The 16,074-nt window shown below is 44.7% G+C and overlaps 1 protein-coding gene and 1 pseudogene across 1 annotated transcript in view; one reads left to right on the top strand and one right to left on the bottom strand.

Annotated features, from left to right (window-relative positions):
* Positions 1-9,342: 9,342 nt before the first annotated feature.
* Positions 9,343-11,360, bottom strand: LOC109271484 (keratin, type II cytoskeletal 8-like; annotated as a pseudogene).
* Positions 11,361-15,041: 3,681 nt separating this feature from the next.
* BLTP3A (bridge-like lipid transfer protein family member 3A) overlaps positions 15,042-16,074 on the top strand; it is a 59,328-nt gene continuing 58,295 nt past the window's right edge. Inside the window, exon 1 of the mRNA XM_019456825.2 lies at positions 15,042-15,348. Within this exon, the coding sequence (XP_019312370.1) occupies positions 15,305-15,348 (44 nt within the window). The 5' untranslated portion in view covers positions 15,042-15,304. The remainder of the gene's footprint in view (positions 15,349-16,074) is intronic.

The raw sequence follows: 16,074 nt of genomic DNA, 5'->3' as shown, positions 1-16,074 counted from the left end.
CTAATTTAGGCAAATAACCTTACCTAGGTAAACAAGTAGTTAAAAATAGGCATCCTGATGGGGGGGATTTTGTGCTCAGTCTCTAAAAGCCGAGTCAGTTTCCTAATCTGAGCCTTTGCTAGGACTACTTGTTGCTTTTTAGTTTCTCATTGTTACATCTTTTAAAGAAGGACTTATCAGAAATTGATTATTTATATATCTGACTTGTATAGCTCAGATTTATTTAAATCTGCAGACTTAAGAGGTTGTTAGAGGAAACTGCCAACTGAGCTTAACATGTGACTCAGCAAGTTTGTGGTTTGGATGGCTCTGTCAGGCTCAAGGTGCTGAGGCTGGCTTTTGTATATACACAGAAAGCCCACAGGTACCTATTTTATTTTTTAAAATAGCCTCAGGTACTTAGGAGTAACCTCGGTCTTCCTAAAAGAAAGCTTTTTCCAAAGTATGTTTTTAAGGTTGAATATCCATTCTAGAAACACCCTTCCTTCCTCCCTCCCTTCCTTCCTTCCTTCCTTCCTTCCTTCCTTCCTTCCTTCCTTCCTTCCTTCCAAGTTTTTATTTGTAAGTAATCTCCACACCCAGTGTTGAGTCTTGAACTCAGCCTGAGATCAAGAGTTGCACACTCCGACTGAACTAACAAGGGGCCCCAAAACATTTCTTTGAAGAACGTGTTTTTATATAGCTTTAGAAAAACAGTGTGATGAATTAAAAGTTTAACAAACTTTACAATGAACACAAGTAGGAATAAATAGTTCGAAGTTTCTTTTTGTCTTTATTAACTCCTTCAAAGTCAAACTGGGGCACCTGGGTGGCTCAGTTGATTAAATGTGTGACTTTGGCTCGGTCATGAACTCATGGTTCGTGGGTTCCAGCCCCACGTTGGGCTCTGCTGACAGCTCAGAGCTTGCTTCGGATTCTCTGTCTGCCTCTCTTTCTCTGCCCCTCCTCTGCTCGTTTTCTCTCTCTCGCTCTCTCCCTCTCTCTCTCTGTCTCTCAAAAATAAATAAACATTAAGAAAACCTCTTAAAAGCGAAACTTACAGCTAACGATCATAAGACATTTCCTTTGTAAGAGGCTGTGAAGAACCCAAACTTATTTACTGCTGTTGATCTATGCCTTTACACATGTGGTTTTAATTGTAAAATATGAATTGACTATGATGTGAGATTTGTATAGTGCAAACAAGAATGCCACTAGATCTCAAGAACTGAAGAAGTTAGCGTAGATGTGGGGTAACATACTTTCTTCCTTTTCTGTGGGGAGATCTAGAGTCACTGAAGTGCATTTGAAGTCTAAGCTAGCATCATTTCCACTCCCTTGGCTTTAGTGGTTTGTCAGAATGCCAGTCCCCTTAATTCCCAGCTGCATGAGAAATGGGATCCTTGCATAGAGCCACAGGCTAATTTGGTCATCCTGTATGGAAAAAGTCCGGTGGTGATTAAGTGTGTGTCCCAATTAAGTAGCTTCGGTCAGATGGTATCTTTTAGGTTCCTGGATACATTTGGTGAGCAGAAGAAAAAAGCCTGGCCTGCCTGAGGTTTTTCTGACAGAAGTGTCCTGAATAAATGTTATCTAACGGGTCATTTCTTTCCCTCCCAATTGAAAACTTAAGCGTTAGATTTTCTGGCAGAGAATCAAATAAAACATCCAGAACAGTTCATTAAACAGGTGCAGGATTAAGGTAATCTGCATGCTGCTTATTGTCCTCACTCTTTAGGGGTGGGAGGGATTTCAGACTTAACAGAAAAGTTGGCAAGAAAAGAACTGTACAAAGAACACTTAGATACCTTCTGACCAGGGTATCCGCTATTGGCATTTCACTTCATTTGTTTGAATATTTGTGTACGTGTTTTCTCCCTCTCTCCCTCTCTCTGTATATACATGTGTATATTTTTTTCCTGAACCATTTGAGAGTAAGTTGCTTGTATCATGCCTCTTACCGTAAATACTTAAGTATGTATTTCCTAAGAATAAGTACATTTTCTTACACAACCATGGTTTAGTTATCAAGCTCAAAAAAATGTAAACTTTACTCAATAATTTAATCTACCCACCATATTTCATTTTTGTCTGTTGATCCAACATGGCCCTTACAGTTTTTTCCCCTTTCCTATACAGGATCCTCTCTAGAATCATGTACTTTATTTTTTGGTCAGATTTCCTTAGCCTCCTTTAATCTAGAACAATTCTCAGCCTTTGTCTTTTATGACACTGAGAATTTCACCACCTTTTGTTTAATACAATGTTCCTCATTTCTCATTTTGGATTTGCCTGATGTTTTCTCAGGATTACATTCTGGTACATGTCCTCAGCTCTGTCCCTAGGATATCACATCTGTAGACAGGCACACAGGGTCCATCTGCCCCTCGGTGATGATAATTTTGATGACCCATCAAGGTGTTGTCCAATTTCTCCATACATGTTCTTTTTGAATAAGTGTCTTTCTTCAGCTGCCATTTAAGAAAAGCCCATTAACCTAGTGCTCATCTAATAATAAGACTTTGGGGGCGCCTGGGTGGCGCAGTCGGTTAAGCGTCCGACTTCAGCCAGGTCATGATCTCGCGGTCCGTGAGTTCGAGCCCCGCGTCAGGCTCTGTGCTGACAGCTCGGAGCCTGGAGCCTGTTTCCGATTCTGTGTCTCCCTCTCTCTCTGCCCCTCCCCCGTTCATGCTCTGTCTCTCTCTGTCCCAAAAATAAATAAAAAAATGTTGAAAAAAAAAAAAATTAATAATAAGACTTTGAACACAGCATAGGAAGCCAAGATCTCAAATCCCTTTGTAAGGACTTTTATTCAGCTTTCACAGTGACACTGAGAAACAGGTCTAAAACTTTCCCCTTTTCTTTGCCTGCACATCGCATCCTAGTAACCTTGGTGGCGGGGGAAAGGGGGACTAGTTGTTGAAAGAATAAAGAAGTAAAAGGTAGGACAAAGAATTTTACCTCAGTGTTCAAATGCTACATTTCTCCTCTTTTTATCCCTTTTATCTCTTAGGCCTCTGCTGGTGCAGTGAAACAGGTAGAGAGAGACAAAAAGATGAGTAAGGTAATAGAGCCTAGAATGGCAGGCAGAATTACTACTTGCCCACCCCAGTATCTATTACTATCTGTAATCACAGAACCCCTAATTGTTTTTAAAGTTTATTTAATTTGAGAGTGAGAGAGAGAGAGAGAGAGAGTTCGAGCAGGGGCGGGGCAGAGATTGAGGGAGAGAGAATCCCGAGCAGGCTATGTGCTATATGCGCAGAACCTGAACCGGGGCTTGATCCCATGACCCTGGGATCACCATCTGACCTGAGCTAAAGTCAGCCGCTTAACCAACTGAGCCACCTAGACGCCCCTAGAACCCCTAATGCCCTTCAGCAATGAATAGCACATTTGCCATAGCTTTTAGTTAGGTGAGGCCACATGGCAGGAGAGAACGTGTCTGTTTTTCCCGCCATTTTTCTTTACTGTTGATAGGAATGTGGATATGATGTTTGTTTGAAATGTAAGCAACATCTTGAACCACAAACTGGCAACTAAGGATGATGTTAGCAAGATAGAAGGAGTCTAGGTCCCTAATGATTGAAGAGCTGCCTGAACTGCCTACCTCAGACTTCTTTTACATGAAAGGGATATAAACATACTTTTTGTTGAAGTCTTGTCATTTTTTGAGTTTTCTGTTACATGCAGGTGAATCTAACCTGACTGATTTAAAAAAAGAGATGCTTGGGGCGCCTGGGTGGCTCAGTCGGTTGAGCATCTGACTTCGGCTCAGGTCATGATCTCGCGGTCTGTGAGTTCGAGTCCCGCGTCGGGCTCTGTGCTAACAGCTCAGAGCCTGGAGCCTGCTTCGGATTCTGTGTCTCCCCCTCTCTCTGCCCCTCCCCTGCTCATGCTCTGTCGCTCTCTGTCTCAAAAATAAAAATAAAAATGTTAAAAAAATAAAATAAAAAAAAATTAAAAAAAGAGATGCTCAAGGAGAAGAGTAATATTGATGAATTTGTCCTGCTAGAAGTCAGACAGTAAGAAACAACACTGTTGTATGATACATGCTGTAAAGTAAGTAGGAGACATAGAGAGTGCCAGATCAGGGGTGGCTGCGGAGATGACATGAAGGGGTGGGGGCTGGGGGAGCCGTGGAGATGTCTAGGGCATAAGCTTTCCAGGTAGAGGAAACAGCAAGTACAAAGACTCTGAAGTAGAAGTCTACTTAAAGTACTGCCGGACCATCAGGGAAGTCGGTGTGGCTCAGAACAGCTAGAGCTGTTGAGAGGGGTGGATGCGGTCATTGCCTTGATTGTGGTGGTGATGTCACTGGTGTGTGTATATGTCAAAACTTTAAAAACTGAGTACTTTTCTGTATGTCAATCATACCTCAGTAAAGTGGTTTTATTTTTTAACTTTTTTTTAAAATTTGTTTTTTAACGTTTATTTATTTTTGAGACAGAGAGAGACAAAGCATGAACAGAGGAGGGGCAGAGAGAGAGGGAGACACAGAATCTGAAACAGGCTCCAGGCTCTGAGCTGTCAGCACAGAGCCCGACGCGGGGCTCGAACTCACGGACCTTGCGATCATGACCTGAGCCGAAGTTGGACGCTTAACTGACCAAGCCACCCAGGCGCCCCACTAAAGTGGTTTTAAAAACGTCATAGCTATCACAAACTAGAAAACTACTCTCGAGAATCCTAATAGGCAATGATAACCCATCTCTGCTTCTCAACACTCTTGCTCTTGAGTTCTCTATAAAATCACCTTTCCTTGTTTGCATACTCTTATCCTTCTCTGGGTATAGGTGGGTAGAATATTGCTCAGTAATAAGAAGGAATAAACTACTGATAAAACAACTTGATGGATCTCAAGGGCAGTATGCTTGAGTGAAAAAAGCCACTCTGAAAAGTCACATACTGCATGTTTCCATTGATGGCAAAATCACCAAGATGAAGAACAAATTAGTGGTTCCTAGGGGTTGGGGATGTGTTGGGAGTGAGGAGAGTAGGAAATGTCTGTAAAAAGGTAGCGTGAGGGAGATTTTTATAGTGACCGAGCAGTCTGTATCTTGATTGTGGTAGTAGTTATATGTCTATCCATGTGATTAAATGAGGAATTACACACCTATCAATATTGTGCTCATTTTTTTTTTCTTAAGTTTACTTACTTTGAGAGAGACAGCAGAGGAGGGGCACAGAGAAAGGGAGAGAAAAAGAATCCGGAGCAGGCTCTGTGCTGTCAGCATGGAGCCCAACGTGGGGCTTGAACCTATGAACAGTGAGATCATGACCTGAGCTGAAACCAAGAGTCCAAGTTGGGAAGTTGGATTTGGATGTAAGTTTTAAAAAAGAAAAAAGAAAAAGTAACTCATTTTGAGAGAGTGTATGTGTGCTCGCGGGGGGCGGGCGGGGGGCGGGGCAGAAAGAGGGAGAGAGAATCCCAAGCTGGTTCCCTGCTATCAGTGCAGAGCCTGATGCAGGGCTCGATCTCATAAACTATGAGATCATGACCTGAGCTGAAATCAAGAGGCATACGCTTAACCGACTGAGCCACCCAGGCACCCCACAGTAAGTTTTTTTAAAATTAATTATCTTTTAATTTACACCCAAGTTAGTTAGCATATAGTGCAACAGTGATTTCAGGAGTAGATTCCTTAATGTCCCTTACCCATTTAGCCCATCCACCCTCCCACAACCCCTCCAGCAACCCTCTGGTTGTTCTCTATATTTAAGAGTCTCTTATGTTTTGTCCTCCTTCTTGTTTTTATATTATTTTTGCTTCCCTTCCCTTATGTTTATCTGTTTTGTAGCTTAAAGTCCTCATATGAGTGAAGTCATATGATATTTGTCACAGTAAGGTATTTTTTTAAAAACGTATATACATTGTTTTTTTTCAGACATAATGCTATTGCACACTTAATAAGACTACAGTATACTATAAACTTACATGTACTAAGAAACCAAAAAACTTATTTGACTTGTCTTATTGTGATACTTGCTTTATTGTGGTGGTCTGGAAGGAACCAAACTCAGCCTGCAATATCTCTGAGATATGCCTGTATCCATTTCCTGGGTTTTATGTTTTATTGTAGTTATGTAAGAGGTAACCATTGCAGGAAAGCTGGTGAAGGGTACACAGGGCTTCTCTGTATGATCTTCACAACTTCCTATGAATCTATAACTAATTCAAAATAAAATGTTAAAAACATTAAAGAAAATGTTTGGACTTAGGCTTCCAGAAAGATGGAGTAGATGTACTTTTCCCTATCCTACTGCTAAGTATAACTAAAACCCTAGAATGAATGTGTGTGTATGCGTGTGTGCGCCGTGTGTGTGTGTGTAAAACAAGCGTAAGAAGACTGAAAGGTGGAAAGAAGGCAGACCTTGGGACCCAAGGAACAACATAATGAGCTCTGGATTTTTCTTTTTGCTTCATATAGGCCAGACTTGGGAACAGAAGAAGCTAGCAACCAAGAAATACTCATAGGCCATAGACAAAGCACACCCCAAGAAAAGCCTGCTTGCTTTCTTTTAAAAAAGTTTTTCAAATGTTTATATATATTTTTGAGAGAGAGTGTGTGAGCAGGGAGGGGCAGAGAGAGAGGGAAATACAGAATCCAAAGTAGGCTCCAGGCTCTGAGCTGTCAGTACAGAGCCCAACGTGGGGCTTGAACTCACAAACCCAGAGATCATGACCTGCACTGAAGTCGGGTACTTAACCAACTAAGCCACCCAGGTGCCCTGGAAAGCCTGCTTTCTACAGCCAAAGGACTAGAAAAGAGACAGCAAGATAGAAAACTTTTAGACAATAACCACTTTACTCCAGCCAAACACCACAGAAAAAACCCTGGCCCTATTCCTACTTGTGCCACAAAAACCAAGCGGGGCACTTACTCTTCTACCTTTGTGAGGCTGTATTGAAATTCCCCAGTATTGAAATTCCCCAAACTCCTGCTGGGGTGGTATCAGAGAAGGCCAAATAAGGAGCTGAGATTAGCACCCCCATCAGTCAATAACAAGGCACCCAGCCTTCCTGACAGAGGTAATGGCAGAAGAGGCCTAGGTAGGACCTTAAGGACTTTCAACAATGTCCAGTGGTCATGAGGCTGCACACACCCCCATGTCAGTGGATCCCTTATGAGGGGCTGTGTGCTACACCCTGCTAGGGAAGTATACGTTGAGCCCTACTAGAGAGCCAGGATGTCCATCTTAGCCTAGCAGTAATGAGGAACCCTTCCCTTGTGTGTCCAAGGAGGCTGATTGTCAACCTGGACTTCTATATAGCTTCACCTGACAGTAGCAAGAGGGCCCCTCTCCATTTTGCCAGACCAGTGTGAGAAAAAGTCAGCAAAACAGAAGGTTTAAATAAGATCCAGAGTCTTATAATACGAAAATGTCCAGATTTCAATCTAAAATCACTCATCATACCAAGAATCAGGAAGATCTCAAATTGAATTTAAAAAAGTAATCAGTAGATGTCAAAACCAAGATGGCAGAGAGGCTAGAATTATTTGACAAGATTTTAGAGCAGCTATCATAAAAATGCTTTGATGAGCAATTATGAACATGCTCAAAACCAATGAAGAAATAGAAAGTCTCAGCAAAGAAATAGAAGACATGAAGAAGAAGCAAATGGAAATTTTGGAATCAAAAAACAAAAAATTCAGTGGATGGGCTTAACAGCAAACAATCAGTAACATGAAATAATCAGTAAACTTAAGCATAGAACAGTAAAAATACCCAGTCTGAACAATAGAGAGAAAATAAACTAAAAAAAAAAAAAAAAAAAAAAAAAAAAGGTAGAACTTAAGGGACCTGTGGGACATAACAAAAGTCTAATATTCATGTTGTCAGAGCCCCAGGAGGAAAAAAAGGAAAGAGCCAAAGAGTGCACTAGAACAAATAATTGTTGAAAACGTCCCAGATTTGTAAGAGACATAAACCTATATATTCAAGAAATTGAATGACCCTCAATCAGGATAACTCATATACTTTTTTCCCCCAAGATTTTATTTTTAAGTAATCTCTCTGCCCAGAGTAGGGCTCAAATTTACGACCCCAAGATTAAGAGTCACATGCTCCATCAACTGAGCCAGCCAGGTGTCCTTCAATCAGGATAATTCAAAGAAATCCACATCAAGTTATGTCAGAGTCAAACTTGTGAAAACTAAAGACAAAAAGTTTGAAAACAGCCAGAGAAAAATGATACCTTATTCTTGAGGGAAAACAATTTGAAGGACAGATGTCTCATCAGAAACAATGGACACCAGAGGGAAGTGGCAGAATAGTTTTCAAGAGCTGAAAGAAAAGAGCTGTCAGCCCAGAATCCAATATCCAGTAAAAATATGCTTCAGGAATAAATGGGAAATAAAGATGTCCTCTGATGAAAGAAAACTAAGAGAATTTACTGCTAGCAGACCTACTTTAAAAGAATGGCTAAAAAGTTCTCAAAACAGAAAGGAAACAATGAATGAATGAATCCCATAACATCAAGAATGAAGGAAACACAGTAAGCAGAACTGTGGGTAAGTATAATTAGACTACTTTTCCTGAGTTTGCTAAATTATGTTGGATGATCAAAGCAAAAATTATGATGCTGATTAATGTAGCTCCGAATGTATACAGAGAAAATATTTAAGGCAATTATACCTATGGGAGGGAAAAGAGACCTAAAGGGAGGTGAATTTTCTGCACTTCACTTGAACTGGTAACTGACAGTAGAGTAGACTGTGATAAGACTGTGATATAAATAATGTAATAACTAGAGAATCAACTAAAAGCTATGCATCTAAAAGCTCTAAATACACAAAAACACTATAGTTTCCTCATTTCAAAACTTCTTACAAAGTTATACTAATCAAGACACTGTGCTATTGGTGTAAGGATGGACATACAGATGAATGGAATAGAAAGAATCGAGAATCCAGAAATGGATTGTGACTTTTATCAGCAATTGATTTTCACCAAGACATTCCAACGGGGAAAGATGATTCAACAAATGATGCTAAGACAACTGGATATCCACATAAGAAGTAAATGAAGTCGGTCGCATTTATCACACCACATACAAAAATGAACTCAAAATGGATAAAATTCCTAAATATCAGAGCTAAAACTTTTAGAAGAAAAATAGATGTAAATCTTCCTGACCTTGGATTATACAACTATTCCTTCGATGTAACACCACAAGCACAGCAACAAAAGAAAAAAAAAGAAAGAAACTGAATATCATCAAAATTAAAAATTTTTGTGCTTCAGGGGTGCCTGGTTGGCTCAGTCAGTGGAGCGTGCGACTCTTGGTCTCTGGTCACGAGTTTGAGGCCCATATTGGGTGTAGAGATTATGCAAATCAACAACAACAAGCAAACAAACTAAAAAAAGACTTTGAGGGGGCGATTGGCAGAGCCATCTGAGGCTTTATTTGGGAAAAGACACTTGAATTGGCTTTTAGTTGGGGTCATGGGCAAGAGGGGTACCCAGGGCAGTGGACTTCTCCTAAGGATAGGCTGAGGATGGGCTGAGTATTAGGTGGGCCTCCTGTTCCCGACGCTGCCCTGCATGGCTCCTTCCCCCCGCAGGCTGGTTGTTCACTTGGATAGGACATCAGACGACTCGGACATCAGCTTCCCATCACAGATCTCAATCTTCTATACCACCACAGACTTGGAGGAACTGACACGGCTGAGGGAAGTGGAGCCCCTGCCAGGACCGAAGCTGGACTGGAAGGTACTCAGGCCAAAGCGGAGACCAGGGCTCGTGAGGCTCCCATAGGCTGAGCCCAGCCCACCTGAGTAGCCGCTGGTGGTCTTAGTGTGGATACTCATGGTCTGCATCCCAGACTCCAGCCTGCTCTCCTCACCTTCTAGCAGCTTGTGGCAGATGGTGATCCCAATGTTCAGAGCCAGCTTGATGTTCATGAGCTCCTGGTACTCCCGCAGCTGCTGGGCCATGTCCTGCTTGGCTTGCTGCAGGGAGGCTTCTAGCTCGGCCACCTTAGCATGGGCATCCTTAACGGCCAGCTCCCCACGCTGCTCAGCATCAGCTATGGTGGCTTCCAGGAAAGCCCTCTGGTTTTTGAGGCCCTTGATCTCAGCATGGAGTTGGCTGATGTTCTGGTTCACCTCGGAAATCTCCGTCTTCGTGTGACGGAGGTCATCTCCGTGCTTCCCAGCCAATGTCTGCAACTCCTCATACTTGATCTGGTACATGGTCTCAGCCTCGGCCCGGCTGCGGTTGGCAATTTCCTTGTACTGGGCCTTAACCTCAACCATGATGCCATCCAGGTCCGGGGAGTGGCTGTCGTCCATGGGCAGCACCACAGACGTGTCCCAGAATTACAGCTGCCTTAAGAAGTTGATCTCGTCGGTCAGCCCTTCCAAGTGGGACTCCAGCTCCACCTTGTTCACGTAAGCTTCATCCACACCCTTCTCGGTGAGGACAAATTCGTTCTCCATGTCTGCACATTCTTTGATCTCCTCCTCATACTTATTCTTGAAGTCCTCCACCAGGCTCTGCATGTTGCCAACCTCCACCTCCAGCTTCAACTTCTCCTGGCCCAGGGTGTCCAGCTGCCGCTGAAGGTTGTTGATGTAACTCTCGAACATCTTGTCGAGGTTGCTCCGAGCAGTGTTCTGCTGCTCTAGGAGGCTCCACTTGGTCTCCAGAATCTTGTTCTGCTGCTCCAGATGCTGCACCTTGTCGACGAAGGAGGCAAACTTGTTGTTGACGCTCTTAATCTGTTCCTTCTCCTGGGTACACACAGCCTGGATGTTGGGGTCCACCTCCAGCTTAAGGGGGTTCAGCAGGCTCTGGTTCACTGAGACAGCCGTGATGTCCCCCATACCCCCCAGCCCTGCTGTAGCCCCCAATCACACTCATGCTGCTGCCCAGGCCACCCCTGAAGCTGCTTCCCCTGCCCACCTGGGACAGGGAAGAGCTGATGTGGGAGTCAGGTGCATTAGTGAAGAGGTGGCTGCTGAAGGCCCGGGGGTCGGAGGTGGACACCTTGTAAGAGTTCTGGGTCACCCTGCTGGACATGGTGGAGGCTGGAGTGGAGGCGAGTAGGCTGAACCTGACTGAGGTTCGAGAAAGAGCTGAGAAGTTGCTTCTAGGGTCTAAAAGAGACTTTTTGTGCATCAAAGGACACAATCAGGAAAATGAAAAGATGACTCACAGAATTGGAGAATTTTTTGCAAATAATATATCTGACAAAGGATTTGTATCTGGAATATAAAAAGAACTATTGCAACTCAATGACAAAAAGACAACCTGATTTAAAAGGAATCTGAATAGATATTTCTCCAAAGAAGATATACAATGGCTTCTAAGCCATGAAAAGATGCTCAACATCATTAGCTATCAAGGAAATATACACAAATTCTTAAGCAAATATTAACAATAGAATTCAGCAATCTATGAAAGTAATTATATACCATGGCCAAATGAGGTTTATTCTAGGGATGCAGGCTGGTTCAGAATTTGAAAGTCCATCAGTGTAATACACCATGTTAACAGGGTAAAGAAAAATCATATGAATATAACATCCAATGCAGAAAAAAAACATTTGAAAAAATTGAACATTTATTCTTGATAAAAACTCTCAGAAAAGTAGGACTAGAGGAGAACTTCCTTAACTTGATAAAGAGCATCCACAAAAAATCTACAGTTAACGTTATACTTAATGGTGAAAGACTGAATGCTTTCCTACTAGGACTGGGAACAGAGAAAGTATGTGTGCTTTCATTGTTACAGCATTCCAACTGGTCTTAAGGGTCCTTTTGCTTCCAGTTTATGCACTCCTTGCTTGCTGACCAAAGTCCCATGGTCTGTAGCAGAACTAACATAGTCTCCTTGAGATTTTCAGACCACTGCCTTAAGCAGTGAAGGACCCATCTTTCTCAGAAGATAAGATCTGACTACGTTCGAAAACAGTCACCACTGGTGTCAGCAAATCTGTTCAGGGTCATGTTGACAAAGGACAAACCCAACCACCTGGGCACCAGCTTCTCCTGCACATAGCCCCCCTCCCTTTTCCCATAACAACTTCTTCTCCTTCTTCTCCCCCTCCCCCTCCTCCTTCATCTTTCTTGTTTTAGAGAGAGACAGAGCATGAAAAGCAGAGAGAATCAGAGGGAAAGAGAGAGAATCCCAAGCAGGCTTCACGCTCAGAGTGAGGTCTGATGCAGGGCTTGATCCCATGACCGTGAGATCACAACCAGAGCCAAAATCAAGAGTCATTTGCTCAACTGATTGAGCCACTCACGCACCCCACCCCCATGACTACTCCCTTAAAACCTTCCATCTTCCCTGGTTGCTGGCTTCCTGAATAAAGCAACCTTTCCTTCCACAGGGATCACTTGCCTCCCAAGTATTGATTGAGTGGCAAGCAGCAGAACCTGTTCTCTATCTGGTAACATCACCAGACCTATTAAACAAAGTGCCAGGAATTGTAGCCTGCTCTATAAGTCAAGAAAAGGAAATAAAAGACATTCATATCAGAAAAGTAGAAATGCTCTGTATACGGAGTGTATTAATGTCAATATTCTGGTTTGTGATATCATACTGAAGTTTTACAACATGTTACCCTTGGGGGAACTGAGTAAAGGATACAGGAATATCTTTGCATTATTTCTTCCAACTGAAAGTTAACATACAATCATCTCAAAATGTTTAACTTTAAAAAAAAGTATGGATTGGGCCCAAGTTCCTTTTGTTTATTTATATTTTATTTTAAAAGTATTTTTTTAAACGTTTTATTTATTTTTTTTGAGACAGAGAGAGACAGAGCATGAATGGGGGAGGGGCAGAGAGAGGGAGACACAGAATCGGAAGCAGGCTCCAGGCTCTGAGCCATCAGCCCAGAGCCCGACGCGGGGCTCGAACTCACGGACCGTGAGATCGTGACCTGAGCTGAAGTCAGCTGCTTAACCGACTGAGCCACCCAGGCGCCCGTTAAAAGTATTTTTAAATGTTTATTTATTTTGAGAGAGTGAGAGCGAGCATGAGTGGGAGGGGGTAGAGTGAGAAGAGAGAGAGAATCTTAAATAGGCTCCACGATGTCAGTGCAGAGCTCATCGTGGGGCTTGATCTCACCAACCGTAAGATCATGACCTGAGCCAAAGCCAAGAGTTGGTTGCTTAACCAACTGAGCCACCAGGGTACCCTCTTTTATTTTTATATGCTTTGCATTCTTAGCATTGCAGGAAAAGATAAACACATTAATATTATTTGTTAGACTATGAATTCTCCTATTCCACTGTCCCTAGAGGGGCCATATTTTTTTTTTAGAGCATGAGTTTTTCCTTTCAACAAAAACAATTCATTCACCAGGCATGATGAATTGTTCAACAAGGATTCTGAGTCTCTGAGCTTGGGGAGGCTTTGTTTTACATAGCTGATGTCAGATATCCAATCAGCTGCTAGGGTTCTCCAGGAAAAGAAGTACAAAATGCAAGAAATTGCCTCAAGGCCGCTACAGCTGGCAGGTGAATTGGGAGGGAGTGATAATGGTCAATAATCCTGGCAAGAAACTTTTTCCATAGGATCTATTGGTTCCTGGAATGTTTTCAGTTGAGAGGTGGGCAGAGGGACAAATAATGATAGACTGTGCAGTCCTGCTGGAGGGATTTGGGTAGTAGAGCACCCAGGCTGAGGATTATTTGCTTCCCTTTTAAAAAGGTAATTTTGGGGGGCGCCTGGGTGGCTCAGTCGGTTGGTCGTCCGACTTCGGCTCAGGTCATGATCTCGCGGGTCCGTGAGTTCGAGCCCCGCGACGGGCTCTGTGCTGACGGCTCGGAGCCTGGAGCCTGTTTCGGATTCTGTGTCTCCCTCTCTCTCTGACCTTCTCCCATTCATGCTCTGTCTCTCTCTGCCTCAAAAATGAATAAACGTTAAAAAAAAAAAAAGGTAATTTTGGGGGCACCTGGGTGGCTCAGTCGGTTGAGCGTCTGACCACTCTGCTCCTGAGTTGGAGCCCCGCATGGGACTCTATGCTGACAGCTCAGAGCCTGGAGCCTGCTTCGGATTCTGTGTCTCCCTCTCTTTCTGCCCCTTCCCCACTCATGTTCTGTCTGTCTGTCTCTCTCAGGAATAAACTTTTTTTTTTAAAGGTAATTTGGGGGAACTTCTAGGGAAAATTGAATTTATTACAAGGTACACATAGGAATACACGAATTTTGTTGGTTATTTAAAAAATTTAACATTTATATAGTTGACCATGCTTAAACTATCTCTGGAATCAGGCAACAATTGTATTATGTGCATGTATTAGGTGCATACATTACCTATTCACAAATATGAATAGCTGGCCAGATTTCCTATAAGCCTGTCTCAGAGAGTATTTTACCAGGATTTTGCTCTACGATTTAAGTCCAAAAAACTGCCATCTTTTCATCTTTGCCACCGGTTCTACAGGTGTCCCCCAGCATATGGGTTACACTTTTAAATGCACGAACGAAATAGAGTGGAAATAGCAACTAGATTGAGAGGAAGAACACTTGGGTTCTAGTCCTGAGTCTCACTAAGTAGTTGTGGCTGTGGGCAAGCTTTTTCAACTATTTTCCTGGGCTTCAGTTCCTTACGTGTTGGGTAAACATTTGCCTATTGGTTAGCCAGGGAGAGATTAAGAGGAGCACCAAGATAGACGGTGACGCGGCGCCCCCTTCTCAGTTCTTTAGCACAAAGCAGCAGACCGCGGTGGTTCTAAGGGTCCGTGACGTTCTTGAGACTATTTGTCACTCCTCAGTCCGATTCCTGGAGTGGAGTTAGTTGGTGCTCAACCAATAAAGAATGACCGTGTGAAGGAAGTGAACGAGAAATGGGCCAGGGGCTGCGCAATTATCTGGCGAATTCCTGCCAAAAATTACAAACATGCCGCCTTTTCCCTTATGTTTCAAAGCAATTGCCGGAGTGTGAACCTTGTATAGTTCGGAGGCGAAACCTTTCAGTGGCTGACCGCAGGGCAGAAAGAGAGAGAGTACGGAGCTAGCTCTCCCACCCGTCGCTGCGCGTGCGCGCGCTCGCCCCGCCCCTCACCACGCGCCAGCCCCGCCCCTCGTCACGCGCGCCCCTCTTGCAGCGCGCGCCTCCGGCCGCTGCGAGCCGGGCTAGCAGCGCGCGGTCTTCGCGTCTCTCCCCGCTGGCTACCGCGGCGCCGCGCGGGTGGGTGGGATCGTGGCGGAGCTCCCGGAGCCGGGGCAGGGGCGGGAGAGCGCCATGGCGGCGGCTGTGGCGGCGGCATCCGGTCCCCGCGCCGCGGCGAGTTGAGGGGCCGCCTCTTCACGACTGAGGAGGCCACAGCTGCCCGCCTGCCTTCCACGCGGGCCGCGGCTCCGGCATGGCCGGGATCATTAAGAAGCAGATCCTGAAGCACCTGTCCCGGTGAGAGCGCCAGCGCCGGCCCCCAGCCGTCCCGGGGCCCTTCCTAACCCCCTTCGACCCTCCTCCCGTACCCCCTGCTTCGGGCCGGTCTCCCTCTCTTCAGCCCGAGCCGGGACTCCGTGGCGGCCCTCGCCTCAACTCGAGCTGGACAGCCTCCGGCCCGCTCCGCTGGCCCCGACCGTTGTCACCACTCTTCTTCCCTCGCCCTGGGCCCTCCAGTGCTGGGCGCTCCTGCCCTCGGGGGGGACTCCAGGCTCTCCCCTCCACTCTCGCAGCCTCCGTATCCCTCCTGGCCGGCCGCCCCCGCACTCAGTTCCCACACAGCCGAACAGGTCACCCCGTCCTCGCTTGCACGTCCCCCAGACACTCAGACCGTCCCCTCCGAGGCCCCCAGGGATGCCACCCTTTCCTGTCCGACCCTGCCTTTTCCTCTCCCCTTTGGTTCCTCTGCCCGCCTCCTTACCGGCCCCACCAACCCTTTCACCGCTTCCTCTCTCTCTCCTTCCTGGTACCAGGTCCAGACTAGACCCTTTATTCTCCGGCCTCTTCTAAATAACCGTGACCCCTAGTCCTTCATAATGCATTTTCCGCTCGGATTTCCAACTCCGACACTGGTTTCTTCCTTCCTAGAAGCTCCCAGCTCCTCCACTTCTTTGGCTGACCCTGTTGCATCACCCCTGGAAAGGATATAATCCCTGCACCCGGGGCCATTCCCTTGATCTCTTT

This window comes from Panthera pardus, unplaced genomic scaffold (genome assembly GCF_024362965.1).
Source record: "Panthera pardus isolate Hobbes unplaced genomic scaffold, ASM2436296v1 HiC_scaffold_17, whole genome shotgun sequence".
Lineage (NCBI taxonomy): Eukaryota > Metazoa > Chordata > Mammalia > Carnivora > Felidae > Panthera > Panthera pardus.
This window is presented reverse-complemented; position numbering and strand designations above follow the sequence as displayed.